The 16,999-nt window shown below is 43.1% G+C and overlaps 1 protein-coding gene across 1 annotated transcript; it reads left to right on the top strand.

Moving 5' to 3' along the window:
• The first annotated feature begins 5,166 nt into the window (after positions 1 to 5,166).
• LOC137916867 (AN1-type zinc finger protein 3-like) lies at positions 5,167 to 13,422 on the top strand. The gene is made up of 8 exons (XM_068759834.1): positions 5,167 to 5,215; positions 5,329 to 5,389; positions 6,227 to 6,267; positions 10,538 to 10,711; positions 12,226 to 12,228; positions 12,587 to 12,652; positions 12,739 to 12,909; positions 13,162 to 13,422. Exons 1-8 carry the CDS (start codon positions 5,167 to 5,169, stop codon positions 13,314 to 13,316), a joined length of 720 nt encoding a protein of 239 aa, XP_068615935.1. The 3' UTR covers positions 13,317 to 13,422.
• The last annotated feature ends 3,577 nt before the right edge of the window (positions 13,423 to 16,999 follow it).

Here is a 16,999-nt window from a genome sequence, read left to right as displayed (position 1 = left end):
GAGCAGAACAAATAAAGGAAGGAATGCTTCATGTTCATAAAAAGTCACCGAGGGCCAACTCTCCCTCGTCAGACACATGGCACAGGACACTGTCGACCCCCCACATCTTCAGAAAGTCCCCCATGTTCCCCGTGGCCCTGTGGAACGCGAACTCCAGTCTCAGTCTGGCCCTGACGTTCAGGAGGAGGAAGAAGAGGAGGAAGAAGAGGAAGAAGAGGCGCCGACGACCTCCAAGAAGAGAAACCAGGACTAAGACTTAAAACACGGGTATTAACAGCTGATTCGCTCCGTTAACGAGCAATGAAGGGTTCAAAAAGTTCTGCTTCGGCACATTGAGACCGGAACCCGGATTAAAAGACAAGAATGTGGAATTTATGAAACAAAAAAAACCATGAAGGACGGAAGTAATTATTGGAACTACAGTTTATGGTGAGTAGATATTGTGTAACTATTAATTATTTATTTAATAGTTATTGCAAGTGCATAATATAAAGTTTATTGGTAAGATTATATTCCTCTTTTTAAATTTAATTACCGGTATACCCCCCCCCCCCCGGTCCGCAAAAAAATTTCACGGCATGAAACCGGTCCGCGGCAGGAAAAGGGTTGGGGACCGCTGCTCTAACTGTTTGGGCTCATAATACCTGCCCTTCTGTTGCTGTCGCTCAGACTGAAAGTCCAGGCCTCTTTTGAAGCGTCTTGAGTGTTGGTTGCGCTGAACGTTTGTCAGTAATGGAGGGTGCCGCTGTGGCCCGGCAGCGCTCGACACATGCTGAATGGCCCCAGCCATAAATGCTGCGCTTTTTGTAACTGAACGCTGCTTTACTTGATTTAAAGCCACATCGATATAGATTTAATTTTCCACAAATATTTTAGCATCAGTTTTTGCAAGGTGTACATAAACATGTTAGCATAAAGCTCAGATGTCTTCCTTGAGTGAGTGCGTTCGTCGGTGAATCGAGTTTATGAATACTACGGGGAGATAATGAGGAGAAATGGAAACTGAAGACCCCACAGAGATTTTCAAGGTGGGTTAGCTCCATAGTCTGACTGATACTTTGAAAGTGTCTAAAAATAATGTTTTTATTTCTTTTTAACAGGGACCTTAAAACGGTTTGATATGGTTACGTTTGGTATTCAAGAGTTTTTATTGTCATTATGCTAACTAGCTAACAACAAAATCGTGTGAAGGCCCACGGCTTCAGGCACACATAGGGACAAAAAACAAAATCTCTCCTAAAACAAAGATATATATATATACACATATATGCTCACTAAAGAAACACAACTAAAATACGGGCTTAGCAGTTCACTTTTACCATTGTGAAATACATTTTGTGCTGTGGTTCAAAAAATACTCATTGTGACACTGTTTCAAATTTTGTGAGAAATCTATTTGAAATTCCTGTGATGTATTAGTACTTATGTTCTGGCTGACATTAGGGGTGTAACGGTTCACATAATGTGTTGTACCGTTTCGGTTCTGCATGTTTGGTTCGGTCCACTTGCTCGCAGGTGTGCACACATAGCAAAACTAGCAAATCATTAGCTCTGTATTCCAGCTAGCTCTGTTGCTAGTGAGCTTTTCTCTAATGGAGATGTTATCATGGCAACCAGATCAGCGCTTTCTGCAGAAAATGTGAGGTTAATCTTTCTAGCTAAAAAAATTAAGCTTGAATAGGTAGGGTTTTAACTTATTAATAATTTTAAAAATAAGTTAAAACTGTAAACTTGTAAAATTTTAATTGTTCCAATACAATAGTTTTAAAAACTTTAGTCTAATTTATTTGAAATATCACCCAAATGGGTCGGTTTTATTTATTTATACAAATTCTATTGTTTGCTTTTTTTTTTTAATGAAAGCATTTTAAGTAATTTCTTTCTGCCCTTTTTGTGCCTAAAAGAAGCCGAACCAAACTGAAATTACATTTTAGCGTACCGTTACACCCCTAGCTGACAAATATGAAATCGAGAAATATCGAGTTCTTGCATCAACAGTTCTGTCTTTTCCAGGGTTCTTGTTGCCTGTCCTGTCATATGTGTGTTTTCCATGTTGCTTATTACCCTCGCCGAAGAGGAGGCGAGGGTATTGCAATTGGGTGCGTTTGTTTGTTTTTTTTGTCTGTCTTTGTTTGTTTGTTTGCTTGTTTGTCTGTCTGAGCACATAACTCAAAAACTAGTAACCCAATCGACTTGAAATTTTTACACAAGCAAGGTTCTGTCCGTGGCTCGGTCCTCCCCGAGAATGGCGTTGATCCGGATCTGGATCCAGATTCTAGAATTATTTTTACATCTGGAATTGTGCCTGTGCTGTAAACTGCCACTTTAAGAGGGAGGGGCACGAATGGCATGATGGGAAAAAGAGTCCAGAAGTTGGCTTGTAGTACATTCCGGAGCAGCAAGCTAGAGCAGGTTTGGCCCCTCTGATCCGGAAGCCCTGTTTACTGTCTCACAAGATCCAATAGTCTATTGGAGGCGGGGTCTGCAATCTCTGATTGTCGTTTTCTAGTTGCTATCTGATCAATCGGGTGTATTTTAGGTACCCTAACAAGTATTGGTTTGTCACCTATTTCCTTGATTGGGCTTTGCACTAGAACCGAATTGACCTATTGTGATCCACAAGAAATAATGGCAGAATATTTTATGTTGATTTGAATGGTATAAAATGACCAAAGGCCCGCTTTTTGTTTGGAATTGATTTGTGAATTATAGGTTATTCATCACAGTTCATTCTTTCTGTCATTTCATTTAACACTTTTGTTTTTCTTCTATCTGTATTTCCAAAGAAGATAACCATTTGAATCGCAGTTTTTTTGAGCACTTGACTGTTGGACTTTTTTTTTTTTTTTTACATAGGTGGTAAACGTGCTGAGTCATGTTTATTCTGTTTTGGGGATTGATTTGCAGCATGATTAAGTTAACCACAGCACTGTTCATATGTTGCTTTTGGCACGCAGTTTCCTGCCTCATGGTTGGGGGCGCTGCCATCCCAGGGATTCTATTTGTGACTGTCTACTACAGAGTTACATCTAGCATGTCAAGTGTAGCGTAGCACAGCATACACTTCATTTATAAGTAAGGCCATATTTTTTTTTTATTCAATGTTATTTGTTTTCTGCTACAGTTTGTGTAAAGACAGCTGATGAGATTTTTTAACTGTTAACTGCTGCCAATCAAATGGTGGATAATCTACCCGGTAGGGTTCATAAATTTGTAAATCTGATTGTGATGAAGTCAGAACCTCACAAGCATCATCGTCACCACACGTCTCTGGTAGATTCTTTCCATTCATGCCGTATGTAACTGTTGAAGGCCCGCCCACTCAAAGGCTACTTTACACTGTGTTAAATTTCACACAGACGTTGTCGGGGCCTTAAATGTGTGTATCTCGGAAGCTAGTGTCAGAGCAGTGTGTCTGGTTAAACTGGCTATGGACGTAGGGGAGTTCATGTTGTACTCCATCTGTAGAGCCACTCCGTTTCTGTACAGACTTTTTATTCTACACTTCCTTTGTTGTTCCTTACATTCCCTGCACAGAGTATATTGTGGTCCCGATGTTAGGTTTCTCCTCTTTCCCTCGGTTATTTTATAATATCTCATGTTGGAGGTGTTTAATATACTTTATTAAGCAATTTGGCTTACAGCAGTTTGAGCTGCCGCTGGTCGCGGCATGTGCACGCGCCCGGGCAATGTGGGTTAAGGACACAGCGACAGTGTAAACACGCGCATGAGCCGGGGATCGAACCGCCAACCTCTCGATCATAGGACGACCCTCTCAACCGCTGCGCCACTGTCGCAATAATGAGTCAGGGTTATAAAACGTATCAAGTTTACTGAAGGTTTTCAGTAAGTACAAAGCTGGTAAGGAAACACAGCGCTGGACTCTCCTACAGACGCGGGGGGGGGGGGGGCTGCTTTATATGTGATTAATCTATGTGTGTGTGTGTGTTACCACATGCATTCCCATTCTTCATCCTCTTCATCGCCTTTCTAACTTCACTCGTGCTAATCTTCATCACTTCCTGGTCCACAACAGGTTCCTCTCTCCCCTTTGTTCTCTCTCATCTTCCTCATTCATTACTTCCTCTAAATACTTCTTCCATCTTCCTACACACTACTGGCCTCTGTCAACACCTTCATCACTACTCTTCATCACTCTGACATGCTGAACATCCTTCCTGTCTCTACTCTTCATCACTCTAACATGCTGAACATCCTTCCTGTCTCTACTCTTCATCACTAACATGCTGAACATCCTTCCTGTCTCTACTCTTCATCACTCTAACATGCTGAACATCCTTCCTGTCTCTACTCTTCATCACTCTAACATGCTGAACATCCTTCCTGTCTCTACTCTTCATCACTCTAACATGCTGAACATCCTTCCTGTCTCTACTCTTCATCACTCTAACATGCTGGACATCCTTCCTGTCTCTACTCTTCATCACTCTAACATGCTGAACATCCTTCCTGTCTCTACTCTTCATCACTCTAACATGCTGAACATCCTTCCTGTCTCTACTCTTCATCACTAACATGCTGAACATCCTTCCTGTCTCTACTCTTCATCACTCTAACATGCTGAACATCCTTCCTGTCTCTACTCTTCATCACTCTAACATGCTGAACATCCTTCCTGTCTCTACTCTTCATCACTAACATGCTGAACATCCTTCCTGTCTCTACTCTTCATCACTCTAACATGCTGAACATCCTTCCTGTCTCTACTCTTCATCACTCTAACATGCTGAACATCCTTCCTGTCTCTACTCTTCATCACTCTAACATGCTGAACATCCTTCCTGTCTCTACTCTTCATCACTCTAACATGCTGAACATCCTTCCTGTCTCTACTCTTCATCACTCTAACATGCTGAACATCCTTCCTGTCTCTGTCTCTCTGTCTGGTCAGCCTGTACTGATCATTCTCTCCCTCTTTACGATCTTGTTGATTATTGCCCAAGATTAAAAAAAAATATCTTCAAGAAACGTTTGCTTCAAGGAATTTAAATGAAATTAAGTTTTCGGAGTTTGTATTCTAAATTTTTACGCCAATAGTTTCACTTTTACAGCAAATGAATATCAGCTTCAAATATTGGTGATTGGCCTCCTTGACTGCTGTCGGTATGGACACCAGTTCTTTCACGGGCGTGATCATTGTTAGACATGGTGATTCTTTATCACAAGAAAGGATGTCAGATCTCAACCTTTAATGGTGAGACTTCCAAAACGCTCACTGGACATTGTGTTTAAATGCGGATTGTGGATTGGGTTGGAGCGCTAGCATTGCTTTAGGAGCATAATGGTCTGTTCAAGCTTGTCCTGCAGGATTGGACGCGTTGCTCCTGTATGACCAGACGATACCCTACGGTTGGCCAGTCTCTGTAGGGTATCACTGTTCTCATGGAGCATGTCTGGTGATGTCCCTGTGCCCTCTGGTCGCTGTCAGATTGAGCCAGAAAGTTGAAAAGATTGTGTTCTTGTTGAAAACCCATTTAACAGGGTGGTTTTCTGTATCGTTATGACACAATCCTGAGTATCTCCAATGTACGGTGGCCATTTTAGGACATTTCACATTCTGCTTGTCTGTGATGGTCATCATACAGTTGGGGTTAGAATAATGTATCATTTCCAAAGTCAAATTAACAGGTGCACATGTGCCTTGTCTGTTCAGGTCTTGTCCTTGAATAGTTAATGATCAAAAAAATGGACTTGAGATTATAGTAGCTCTGCTTGCATATAACCTGGCAGTGCTGAATCAATTCTGAAGCCGACAGGAAAATAACCATACAGCCGTATTACCCTCTGTGAGCTACTCTTAAGTGTCCCTATAACACTCATTTGCTTCTCCATACTACAAATTCCTGTCAGCCCTCCTTGAAATTATTGACACAAAGGCCCAGTTACAGGATCAGCAAACACAAAGAGCTTCACAGTTATGAAAGATTTTACTGTCCAATCCGAGCCAGGGGGGAGATAAAGGTCGTGCTAGTGTTACAGAAGCAGCCATGTTGTGTCCAGCCAGTCTGCAACAAACGGATGCTGGAATTGTTCGGTGGTGAAATAAGAGGCTTCTTCTCCACTGGATATTGTGTGCAGTTTCATAAGCAAATATTTGACATTAAATTGTATCAAAAGCTTTACATTTGCTTAGCAGTCTTAATAAGTTAAGGAAAAACCTGGATGTGTGAGATGTATGACATTGGTTTTCTTTATATCCCATCAGGTCCAGTAAAACCATGAATCTCTGCTCCAAATGTTTTGCGGGTAAGTCTCTGTCTCATCCACCAGCCTGTCCAAATGTGACAGGTTTACAGCATCCCGGTCCTCTGTCAGGTTCAGATGGACTTCTGGACTTCTTTAAATGATCATAATTGATCATTGAAAATAAATCTTATTTCAGTTATGTTTTGTCACATCATTAATGCCAAATATTTCCCGGTTCTCTTAAAGTGATCCCTGACTGTTTCGACAAATCAGTTCAAAAGTACAAGAATTTACCTTTTACTATGTAAATACATAGACAAAAATATGTAATAATTTCTTATAAGATATAAAATCCATTCTGTTTGGGGGTCGCCAATGTTGTTTTCTTTGCTAGGCATTCTGGGTGTGATGTCAAATAGTTGCAGCACCCAGCTCACTGCTATTGATTAGCATGGCAGTGATCTGTTAGCAGCGATCAGCTCCTCCGTTCAGCCTTCAGAGTCTGAACCACAGCGTCAGCAAAGACATGAGGACAGTGAGGAAGAAGCCAGAGATCAAAATGGAGATGAAAATCGACGGGAGAACTCTAGATTTTACATAGTTCTTGTAATTTTATATCTCACTATTTCAACAAGCCAGATATCGCTTTGGGCTTCGTCTTGGAAAATTTGAAAACATTTTATAGTTACATTTCGCTGATCACTTAATAATGAAAACAATTGTTATCCTTAAAACCTTAACTTGGCAAATGACATTAAAAGCATGGGAGAATATTGGCAGCTAGTTGGTGGATTTGGTTGACAAGTTTCTGTCTTGTTCACAGCCAGGCGATCAGTTGGTATTGATGGTGTTGAATTGCTTCGATGTGTTCACCCCGTGGAACAGCAGTGCTTGAGGTGTGGTTGACACGCGTTCACTGCCTTGAGTGGTTGACCAGTAAAATCTGCATGTATTTGTTAATGGAAAGGCCTGCATTTTTGTATGCTTATGACATAGTACAGTACATCTCTGATGTTACTGATCACACATAAATAGGAAACAGTTCCACCTGTTTCATTTGAAGCTTCTGTTTGGCATCTAGAGCTACTCTCACAGAGACTGCTAGGTGTGCCAACTGATTCCAGTCAGGAATGCTAACAATGCTAAAAGGTAATGCTAGGAACGTTGCAGAAAACTCAAATTTCATAATTATTTTTTCACCATTGAGCAGAAAATAGTGAGTTCGACCAGGCATGGACAAACTATGGCCCAGGGGCCATATGTGGCCCATTAAGTTTTTTAATCCGGCCTGGCGAATTTGAAGAAATTATATTGATAAACCTTGTTAATGTTTTATTTTCCCTGCATTTCTCACGTTTTCCGACTAGATGGTGCACTGTATATACATTGACCTTTATTGAGGTGTGGCATATTACACCGCACTTGTGCTTTACTCTTTGACCCCGCTGCCCTTCTGTAAAGATGAGCGGACCTAAGAAAAGGAAAGTGGACAGAGAATGTTGTGTTTAATAAGTGGACACCTGATCGAGATAAATCCCTATCATGTTATTAATTACCAAACACACCGGTAATGAAATCAGGCTTGACACCAGTTACTTTTCTCTAGCGGCCACACGGACCGTCTTGGCCCTCTGCCATCGTGTTCTCCCCCCGACTTCCTGTTTCGAGGCCTTTATTGACAAAGTTCAAGCTTCGCCCCTTGACTAGTGACATCATAATAACATTGCTGTCCACCAGATGGGGCTGTTCCTTCCAATAACAGTTAAGAGCGGATGGAAATATTAAATTATTCTATCAACACCTAAATATTTTTTTCACAGATCAACTGCTGTCCACCTGATATGCCGATAGGCTATTAAAGAATACAATGGCTACAATAGCCCCAAAGCATGCTAACAATGCTAGCGAGCAGTCAACGAAAAAAGAGCGGGAGGCTACTGCTCAGAGGTTGGCAGTTGACATCAACAAAGCCAGCCACAGATCCAGGTTAACATACCAACACCTCAGATCCATCCTGAGTATCTCCACAACCAAACTCACTCCAGACTTTGATGCGCTGGCTAAAAAGCGAGACCAACAACACTATTCCCACTAAAACTGAAAAAATGCATTTCAAAAATAATTAGTTCAATAAGCCGTACATCTTGCTTATAATTTCTGTTAAGTGGTGCACATAAATGGTGCGCAGGTGCACATACCTTCTCAAAAATAAAAAATGCACACCAGATCAAATATAACGTGCTCTGTTCCGCCCTGCATTATTTTTGGGGGTTCATGCACTGGTGGCAGACTATGCAGTGTTGATGCTCCAATCACAATTTTGTTGCTGTTCTGAGACGATGACAATAAATCTTGAATCTTGAATCACCGCTTACGAAACGAACCAGGGTTCAATTGAAAACAAGCTGATCAATCAGAGATTGCAGACCCTCGCCTCCAAGTGCCCTATCTCGCAATGTTAAAGAATCCTTTGTCTGTTTGTCTGTCCGAGCGCATAACTCAAAAACTAGTAACCCAATCGACTTGAATTTTTTACACAAGCAAGGTTCTGTCCGTGGCTCGGTCCTCCCCGAGAATGGCGTTGATCCGGATCTGGATCCAGATTCTAGAATTATTTTTACATCTGGAATTGTGCCTGGGCTGTAAACTGCCACTTTAAGAGGGAGGGACACGGATGGCATGATGGGAAAAAGAGTCCAGAAGGTGTCTTGTAGTACGTTCCAGAGCAGCAAGCTAGAGCAGGTTTGGCCCCTCTGATCCGGAAGCCCTGTTTACTGTCTCACACGATCCAATAGTCTTTTGGAGGCGGGGTCTGCAGTCTCTGTCTTTCTAGTTATAATATGGTTTATGCTTGGCTGTGCATTTTTTCCCAGGGTTGTCAGGTCTGGATCAGTCTCAACTGAAGGCCCATTGGTAAAGATGCACAGTACTGTCATTTTAAAGGCAGAGTATTCTAAAAGAATCTGGCACACAAGCAGCTGTGGACTGACACCAGTAATGATGTCAATGACGTACTGGAAGGTACTTGAATGTAATTACCACTTTTAGTCTCGCTATGTCACATAAATGACCAGCTCTGATTGGGGAGCACGGTGGCGGAGTGGTTCGTGCTGTCACCTCACAACAAGAAGGTACCAGGTTTGAATCATGTCCGTGCTGAGTTTGTCTGTTCATGGGTTTCCTCCGAGTTCTCCCGTTTCCTCCCACCACCAAAAACATGCGTTTTATGTAAATTGCCCATAGTGTATCAGTGTGTGTGTGGGTGGTTGTCTGTCTGAGCGTGGCCCCACGTTGCGCTGGCGACACATTCAGGGTGTACCCAGCCTACTCCCGTGACCCGCAAAGCAGAAGAAAACGAGTGAATGCCAGAAACATGCAATACTGTAAAACTATAAAGTCCTAAGTTTGAAATGACAGTAACATTGATTTGGAGGCATACTGCCCAGCCATGGTAGAGACCTAGAGATTAGAGGCATGCATTCCAACAATTAATACTGTTTAATATAAACATGAAATGTTTCCAACTATTCTAGCAGGATGGGTTGAGGGAGCACTGCAGCCCTGTCGGTGAGTATGGCAGAAAGGCCTGGCCTCAGTTCAGCCTCACAGACGGCGCGAATGCTCGGAATAGACTCGATGCACACGAGTATAGAGGCTGAGCGCAAGTGGGTTAGTCTGCATGTGGAGGAAAAGCTCAAATCTGGGTTGCCCTCCCTTGCGTCCCCTGGAGGGTATAAAACAGTGGATCAATACCAACCAGTGTCCTACAGAGAGGTTCCAAGTGCAGCACAATAGTCTGAGGCGATCGGGTCTTTTACCAAATCATTTTTCAGCTGGCAAAGTTGAGGGAATATTTAAAAATTAATCACTTGGGTGCATTTATTATTTGAAAATCTTGACGGAGGTGAAATCAAGTCATGACAATTTAAAGGTACCCAAGCAGACAAAAAAAGAGTCCAAATGCAAAGATGTGTATATATGTATTTCTTTTTGGCACAACTATGAGGGTAAGTTGCAACCAGGACGTTTAGGCCATATGGAGTGACTTGAATGATTGATCTGAACGGTTTCATTTGATGAATCGGATCATTACTTAAGCTCTTATTCAAAATTTGCCTAATGCATGTGTGCAAGTTAAGTTGGTTCCATACTAAGTGTTCCATGTGTTTGTATTGAGTACCTATATCATGTGATTGGGTTCATGGACACCTCTGCTCTACACAGAACGTTTGTTTTGAGTTTCTGTGTTTGTTCTCTTCGTGTATCTCTCCATTTCCTGTCCTGAACACGCATTTCTTCCTACTTCATTATTTTCTGTCATTGACCACAGACATCCAGAAGAAGCAGCCAGGGGAGGACTGCACCTCCACGCCAATCCAGATCACTGGGAGTAGCCAATCGCCAGTTTTCAGTAGCGAGACGAGCAGTAGCCTAGCGCCACCCTCGAGCTCCGAGCAGCCGTTAACCGAAGAGCCTTCGCCCATCTTTCCCAACACAAGGGAAGGTAAGGTTGTCCAACCGGCGACCTCCACGTCAAGAAAAAAGAAACATGTTGAAGATTGGAAGGATGTTCTTTGTCTTTAAATGTAGTGGTGAAGTACAGAGGGGGATAGAGAGCCAGGTGCCAAAGTACCGACAGCACAGTCTCTAAAACGTTCAACAATGCCATCAAGGAACCATGGGTGCATTGCAGAATTCAGGAAGTAATTTCATACTGCAATACTCCGATGGTTGGTGAGCAGCCACAACAAATAGAATCACCATACACAAGGTACACATGGTTCAACTGGCACTCAATGCCCGAGTGAAATCAGCTGCTGGTTCAGACTGGAAAGCCCGGTTTGTTGCTAGAGCAGGGGTGGGCAAACTTTTTGACGTGCGGGCCACATTGGGTTTGAAATTTTGACAGAGGGGCCGGGCCAGGAGCATTTGGATGAGTGTTTAGATATACTAAAGCGCTGCGTGTCGTGTGCAAACCTCATAGCACAGTAAACACACACAGATAAATGTACAACCCGATTTACTAACAGTGTGTACGAAGAACTGCGTCTTTCAAATGTGCAAAATAGCCCTAATGCAGGTAGTACGTTTGTCTCAATGAATATGCAAGATGCAGCATTTACACATATTTTGGCACAACGGTGTGAGGAGAAATGTAAATAGATTAAAATAGCAATGACATTGTGATCTGTCAAACCTGGTGATTGCATCTGTTTTTAATAAATTTTACTTGAACACGTAAATAAATCAACATTTATTGAAAAAAGATGATCACTTTCAACATTCAAAACATATCAAAACACGAAATACTAAATCTCAATCATTTCTGCTGCACTCATTGTTGTTCCACTGCTGTGCATAAATGCGCACTTCATTAGAAGAACGGGATTTATTGATCATGACGCTGGACGTCTGCTCACACACGTAGGTCGAGCCAAACAACAGCATATTCTGTGCCGTCCTCCGGAGGTTTGGAAACGTTGCTTCGTTAAGTGAGACATAAAAGTCATTCAGGTTAAGAGACTTGAACTTATCCTGCAGATCCTGCGGTGCGGTTTCAAGGTCTTGTGACGGGACGGGACACCAGCTGAAGTGATGCGTCAATTTTCTTTAAATCAGAGAAGCGACGGCAGGACTCTGTGCAGGAGCCACCCGCAACGGCTTCTTGGCATATCAGACATGCAGCCGTAGATCGGATTTCGGTGAAAAGAAATCTTGTTGTGCGCTCTTTATTAAACACTCGGCCCTCACCGTCTACTTTGCTTTTCTTCGGTCCGCTCATTTCTACAGACGGGGTCAGAGAGTAATGGGGAAAAAGAAACTAATGCAGAGTAATTCGCTACACTCCACCGCGGTTGTCAGTGCGCCATCTGCTGGTGAAACACGGGTATTGCAGGGACAAAATGAAAGTTATGATTTTGAATTTTTTGGTAATTGGACAAGTTCGGCGTGCCGTATTGAAAAGCATAACGGGCCGTATACGGCCCGCGGGCCGTGGTTTGCCCATGTCTGTGCTAGAGTGTGGGCTCGTAGTCTGTTTGACTTCTACAACTGTTGCTTTATACAAGCAGCTGCCAGGCTTCTCTACATGGGCAGGGGAAGTCAGTCATCGAACAAGCATCTAGAGAGTTATCTCATGATGCTTTCAGTCTAATGGCGTCCTCACTGGTGGATTGCAATGATTGTTTGGCTCCTGAGTCATTGTTTCTACAGCGAAAAAGGACAAGCCTCAAGTTCCATTCAGTAAAAGTCTAAGACTCCTGATGTATGTGAAGTCACCCATTTTGGCTGAGCGGTTTAACTTGGAAGTTGTCTTCCATGTTCATTGAGACTCATCTTTACAAATCCTGTCTTGCATCTCTTTATTCTCCACCTGCAGGCGTGTCGTCCACAGAAACGGCCCAAGGCACACTCTGCACCCCCACAAAACGCCCCCGAGAATCGGGTACGCTCGTTCTCCTGTTCCGGCCCGTAGCTCTATATCCTGCCCCACTTGAAGCGCTAACTTTCAACCCTGCTGATTATTTTCAGCATCGGGCTCTGAGAGCGAGGAAACGCCAGAGAAACGGCCACGAACGGACGACAAGGAGGGCGGCGGCGAGGAGGCCCGCGGGCTGCCGAAGCAGAAGAACCGCCGGCGCTGCTACCGCTGCCAAACCAAGTTAGAGCTGGTGCAGCAGGAACTGGGCTCCTGCCGCTGTGGTGAGGCTTTGTCATCGTCAAATACGGCACTGACCTCCATCTTCACGAGACCGCTGCAGTTCTTTTCTTCAGCATAATTCACTTTTGGCTTCGTTCATTGCTTAATCTTCAACTTGAATATGAAACGTATCGCAAAAGGTTCTGCGAGACCGGTAAGAAAATGTTTTCCATGCTGTGTTTGGCCAGGTGATGGCCAAACGGTTTCTCTGTAGGAAGTGGGAATCCATCAAACCATTTTCTGTTTCCACCCAGGCTACGTGTTCTGCATGCTTCACCGTCTGCCCGAGCAGCACGACTGTCTGTTCGACCATCTGGGCCGTGGTCGCGAGGAGGCCATCCTCAAGATGGTGAAGCTGGACCGCAAGGTGGGCCGCTCGTGCCAGCGCATCGGAGAGGAGTGCTCCTGATTGGCCAGCCATCCTGATAGAGATGAGGCACTTACAAAGAGGAAGAGGTTGTGGAAGGAGAGCTCGAGGAATGACAAATGGGGTGATGGGGGGGGGGGGGGGGGTGGTGGAAGTAGAGGAAGAGGAGAGGAAGCCTGATCGTAACATCCTTCATCTGACCTGACAATTCTGGACCTGAGCTCGACGTCGCCCTGATAATGTCCTGTTAGGACTCGCTTCTGCTCGAGGCTGATCGGGGGCCCAGAGAGGGGCCGCTAGTTGTTGTGCGGGGGCCGCGTTCAGTATCAGCATGTTCACACACACAGCCTTAACCCAACCTCCAGTCGTCAGAGGGACACCACGAAGATGAACCCAGCTAATCGTACGTCACGCACAGCTCTGCTGTTCCTCGCCACGGGTCCCTCCCCTGCGCTCGTCTTCTCTTCAGTACAGGAAGTCCTGGAAGAGAAACTGTTGTAGTATTTGGTAGGATTGTCCTCCAACAAGGGTTTTTTTTTGTTTTGGACGTTTTCCCAGTTCTTGGTCACGGGTGAGGTTTCTGTCTATCCCACGACCACTCCTCAGGTCATCATCGCGGGGTTGGAGTATCAAACCTAGAACCCCGCCTCCTCCTGTTTTTCCTTCACCAACATTTAGGTCCCTGTGCAGCATCGCCAACGGCGTTTTACCCATGCACGGTGCTTGCAGCAGTGTTCGTACACGTGTGGTCAGGTGAGGCACTCCAAGGATGCTGATGGTTTTTTTGTTTTGTTGGTGGTTAGTTCTGTTTCTACTGCTCTACCATCGTTTCATAGTGAACAATCCAGCCAATCCTTGCCTCTGCTCACATGGGTTGTTGACCAAAAAGAAACTAGGGAAGTAAGTAGTACACTAATGGCAAGAGTCACTTGGATGAATCCTCTGTAGCAGATCCTCTTCTCCTTCTTTCCCTCCCCTTTTTTCAATATACCGAGTAGTACTGTTTTGCATTAAGGGGAATACAACTGAATATTTGCTTCCAAATGAAGAGTTGTTCTCCAAAATGCCATGTATTTATGCTAAAAACTGACCCCGAGTTCATCACTAGTTGTAGACGAACAATAAAGAATGCTAAACTGAATTCAGAAATTACATTCTACCCTGAAAACTGTTCTGTAACTTATTTCTGATTTTGTACTTCCTGGGTGGGATTAGATTGAATTTTCACGTCGGGGATGTCCACATGATTTTGGCTCCACTCATTTCTCCCAGTGAGCTTTCACTAAATTAAAGGGAGGAGGGTTCATCCTGCCCTAAATAGTGATATCACATTGATGCACAGGACAACGAAAAGTTGGTTTAAACCTCTCCAGGGTAACCGGCCTGGTTACCATGGAGACCAGGATTACAGCCACTCGGTGGTTTAGTGAGCTCAACTCGCCGATCAACCGTGATTTCGCTTGTTCCCTTTTTGTTCATTGACCTTTTTAAAATCATAAGGGTGATTGTACCCAAACGTCTCCTGCCTGGCCTCTTGTGTGTTTCTGCTTGGCTGGTTCTAATTCTGATATTTGTTTTGGAGTGCTAATCAGAAATGGAAGAAACAATTCCTTCTGTACCTTTTTAGAGAAAGAAAAAATATTTAATCTTATCAGTTTGAGTTACTTACACCCTAGCATAGAGTTGCATATCTTTAGTTAGATGTATAAAGATAAGCGAGAACAATATTCTGCCCTATTTTCTCTAATTATTTTGTGTTCCATTTTCTGCTGAGGAAAATAAAACTGGATTTGAGGATGTGTGTTAGTCTGTTTCCTTTGCCCCCGTTATCCTGGTGTTCGGTGTGAATGAGCCGTGAACAGAAAACGGTTTAATCCAGCTCATTGTTACCAGCTTCAACGTCGAGCAGATTTTAAGTTTGTATCGATATTTTGGTTGCAGCGGTTTTGGGTTAAAGTTAATTCCATTTTGAGATTACTGATAATACATTAATGTACTGCATTGGAATAATTAAGTATGAGTTCACTGACTGTTTGAGGAGGATACTTATGGGATTGAAGGCTCTTTGGAAGGTGTGGAATGAGCGGTCATGGTTGAGGGATCCGTCTGGACTCTGGAGAGAGGTAAGACTATGGTCTAACAATAACGATGCCGAGTAATACAAACCCCACTGATACGCTCGAAGTCGGGTGCTAATAATGAGCTAATTAGTCAATTAAACGCAAAGTTTGAATAGGCATCATCACCACGGAGGTTTGGATTGCCGTTAACAGTGGCGTTATTCGTGGGTGAAAAGTGAGTAAATGTCTTTGATGGTGTGAATGGGTAGGAATTACCACCCCAGTGAATGCTCGCTTAGATGTTAAAGCTTTGATCTTTGATCTTTGAACTTGTTATGTAATGAATCCATCTTCAATGGTCACCAGACATCAAAGCATAAGAGAGAAATCTATAAATTGCACGCCAGAGCCTGGATGCAGGAGTGGCACGATGAATCAATACGTGCACAGCGATGGTTTGTATCTCTACAAAGATAAAGAAACTCGGCAGATTCTAACTGTCATAAAGAGAGATGATGAGAACAGCTATGACAATGAGGTAGGCCTTGTTCATTTTGATGCTCACATTCTTTAAGGTCCCATAAAAACTCACTTTTCCCATGTTTCTGCACTATTCTGGTGATTTTGGGTCATTATCAACCCCAAAACAGCTGATGGTTATCTGGATGATTGACAGGATGTTTATCCAGTCAATCATTTGAAGTTTGTGTAGTCAGTAATCAACTACTAAAATATGTCTGGAAGAAATTATTGTGACGTTTAGTTTTTTTTTAGCTTATTGTTTGTTTTGAGCAGAAGAAAATTGTATTAATACCTTTTTGTGTATGAAAAACCATAATTCGGCAAAAAATGAATAAATATGTCCAAAAGAAAACACCAAATGCCATGTACACAAGAAATAACTAATAATTATAATTAACTTGTGGAAAAAGGGTAGAATAATATACCTTTAATATTCAGTGTTATTCAGTACAGATTATTAATACATTTCCAAAGTGATTGATTCCCTTCTATTGACCTGCAGGTTATTATCCTGGAAGAGCTTATGTGGCGAAACTTTGACGAATTTAATATTGTCAAGTTTTACGGCTGCGCTCCTCATGCACCGCTGCTGACACTGGTATTCGAGACACTAGACTTTAACCTCGAACACTTTGTCAAGATGGTCGTAGTGACCCTGATTCACATCAGAGACATCTTCCAACAGGTATGGCAAAGTGACAAAGATACGTCACATTTAAACCACGAAAAGTAGAACTAACGCTAGCATTTCTTCTTCAGATTGCCGTGACATTGTCTATGCTGAAGAAGGTCGGGGTGAGCTATGACGTATCACCCAAAATATCTTTGTGGTAGATCCATTTGCCAAACCTGTCAGAGTCAAGCTGGCAGACTTCAGTTCGGCTCAGCTGTATTGGGAGAAAGAGAACAGTCCAGAGACGTAAGTCTGTCTTAGTTTCCGTCTGACCGGCTCTCAAAGCCAGATTGTTGCCTATCTGCTCCTTTTATACGAGTCTCACCCCCCCTTGTCTGTATCGTAGCGCCAGCTCCATCAGCTGCAGGTTTTCACTCTGATCTATTTGGCTATTTCTTAGCGATGCAAGCCAGTAAATTTTACTTTTACTGTTACTGTCGGAGCAAAAAAAAATCTCTATTAATTTTTCA

This window comes from Brachionichthys hirsutus, unplaced genomic scaffold (genome assembly GCF_040956055.1).
Source record: "Brachionichthys hirsutus isolate HB-005 unplaced genomic scaffold, CSIRO-AGI_Bhir_v1 contig_384, whole genome shotgun sequence".
Lineage (NCBI taxonomy): Eukaryota > Metazoa > Chordata > Actinopteri > Lophiiformes > Brachionichthyidae > Brachionichthys > Brachionichthys hirsutus.
Note: the sequence above shows the minus strand (reverse complement) of the source record. Positions and strands in the feature narration are given on the sequence as shown.

Excerpts from the sequence above, each read along its gene's own strand:
- LOC137916867 (XM_068759834.1), top strand. The coding sequence starts at position 5,167 with ATGGTGATTCTTTATCACAAGAAAGGATGTCAGATCTCAACCTTTAAT. Across the intron at positions 6,268-10,537 it reads CTGCTCCAAATGTTTTGCGG|ACATCCAGAAGAAGCAGCCA; the intron begins GTAAGTCTCTGT and ends CATTGACCACAG. Across the intron at positions 12,653-12,738 it reads AAAACGCCCCCGAGAATCGG|CATCGGGCTCTGAGAGCGAG; the intron begins GTACGCTCGTTC and ends GATTATTTTCAG.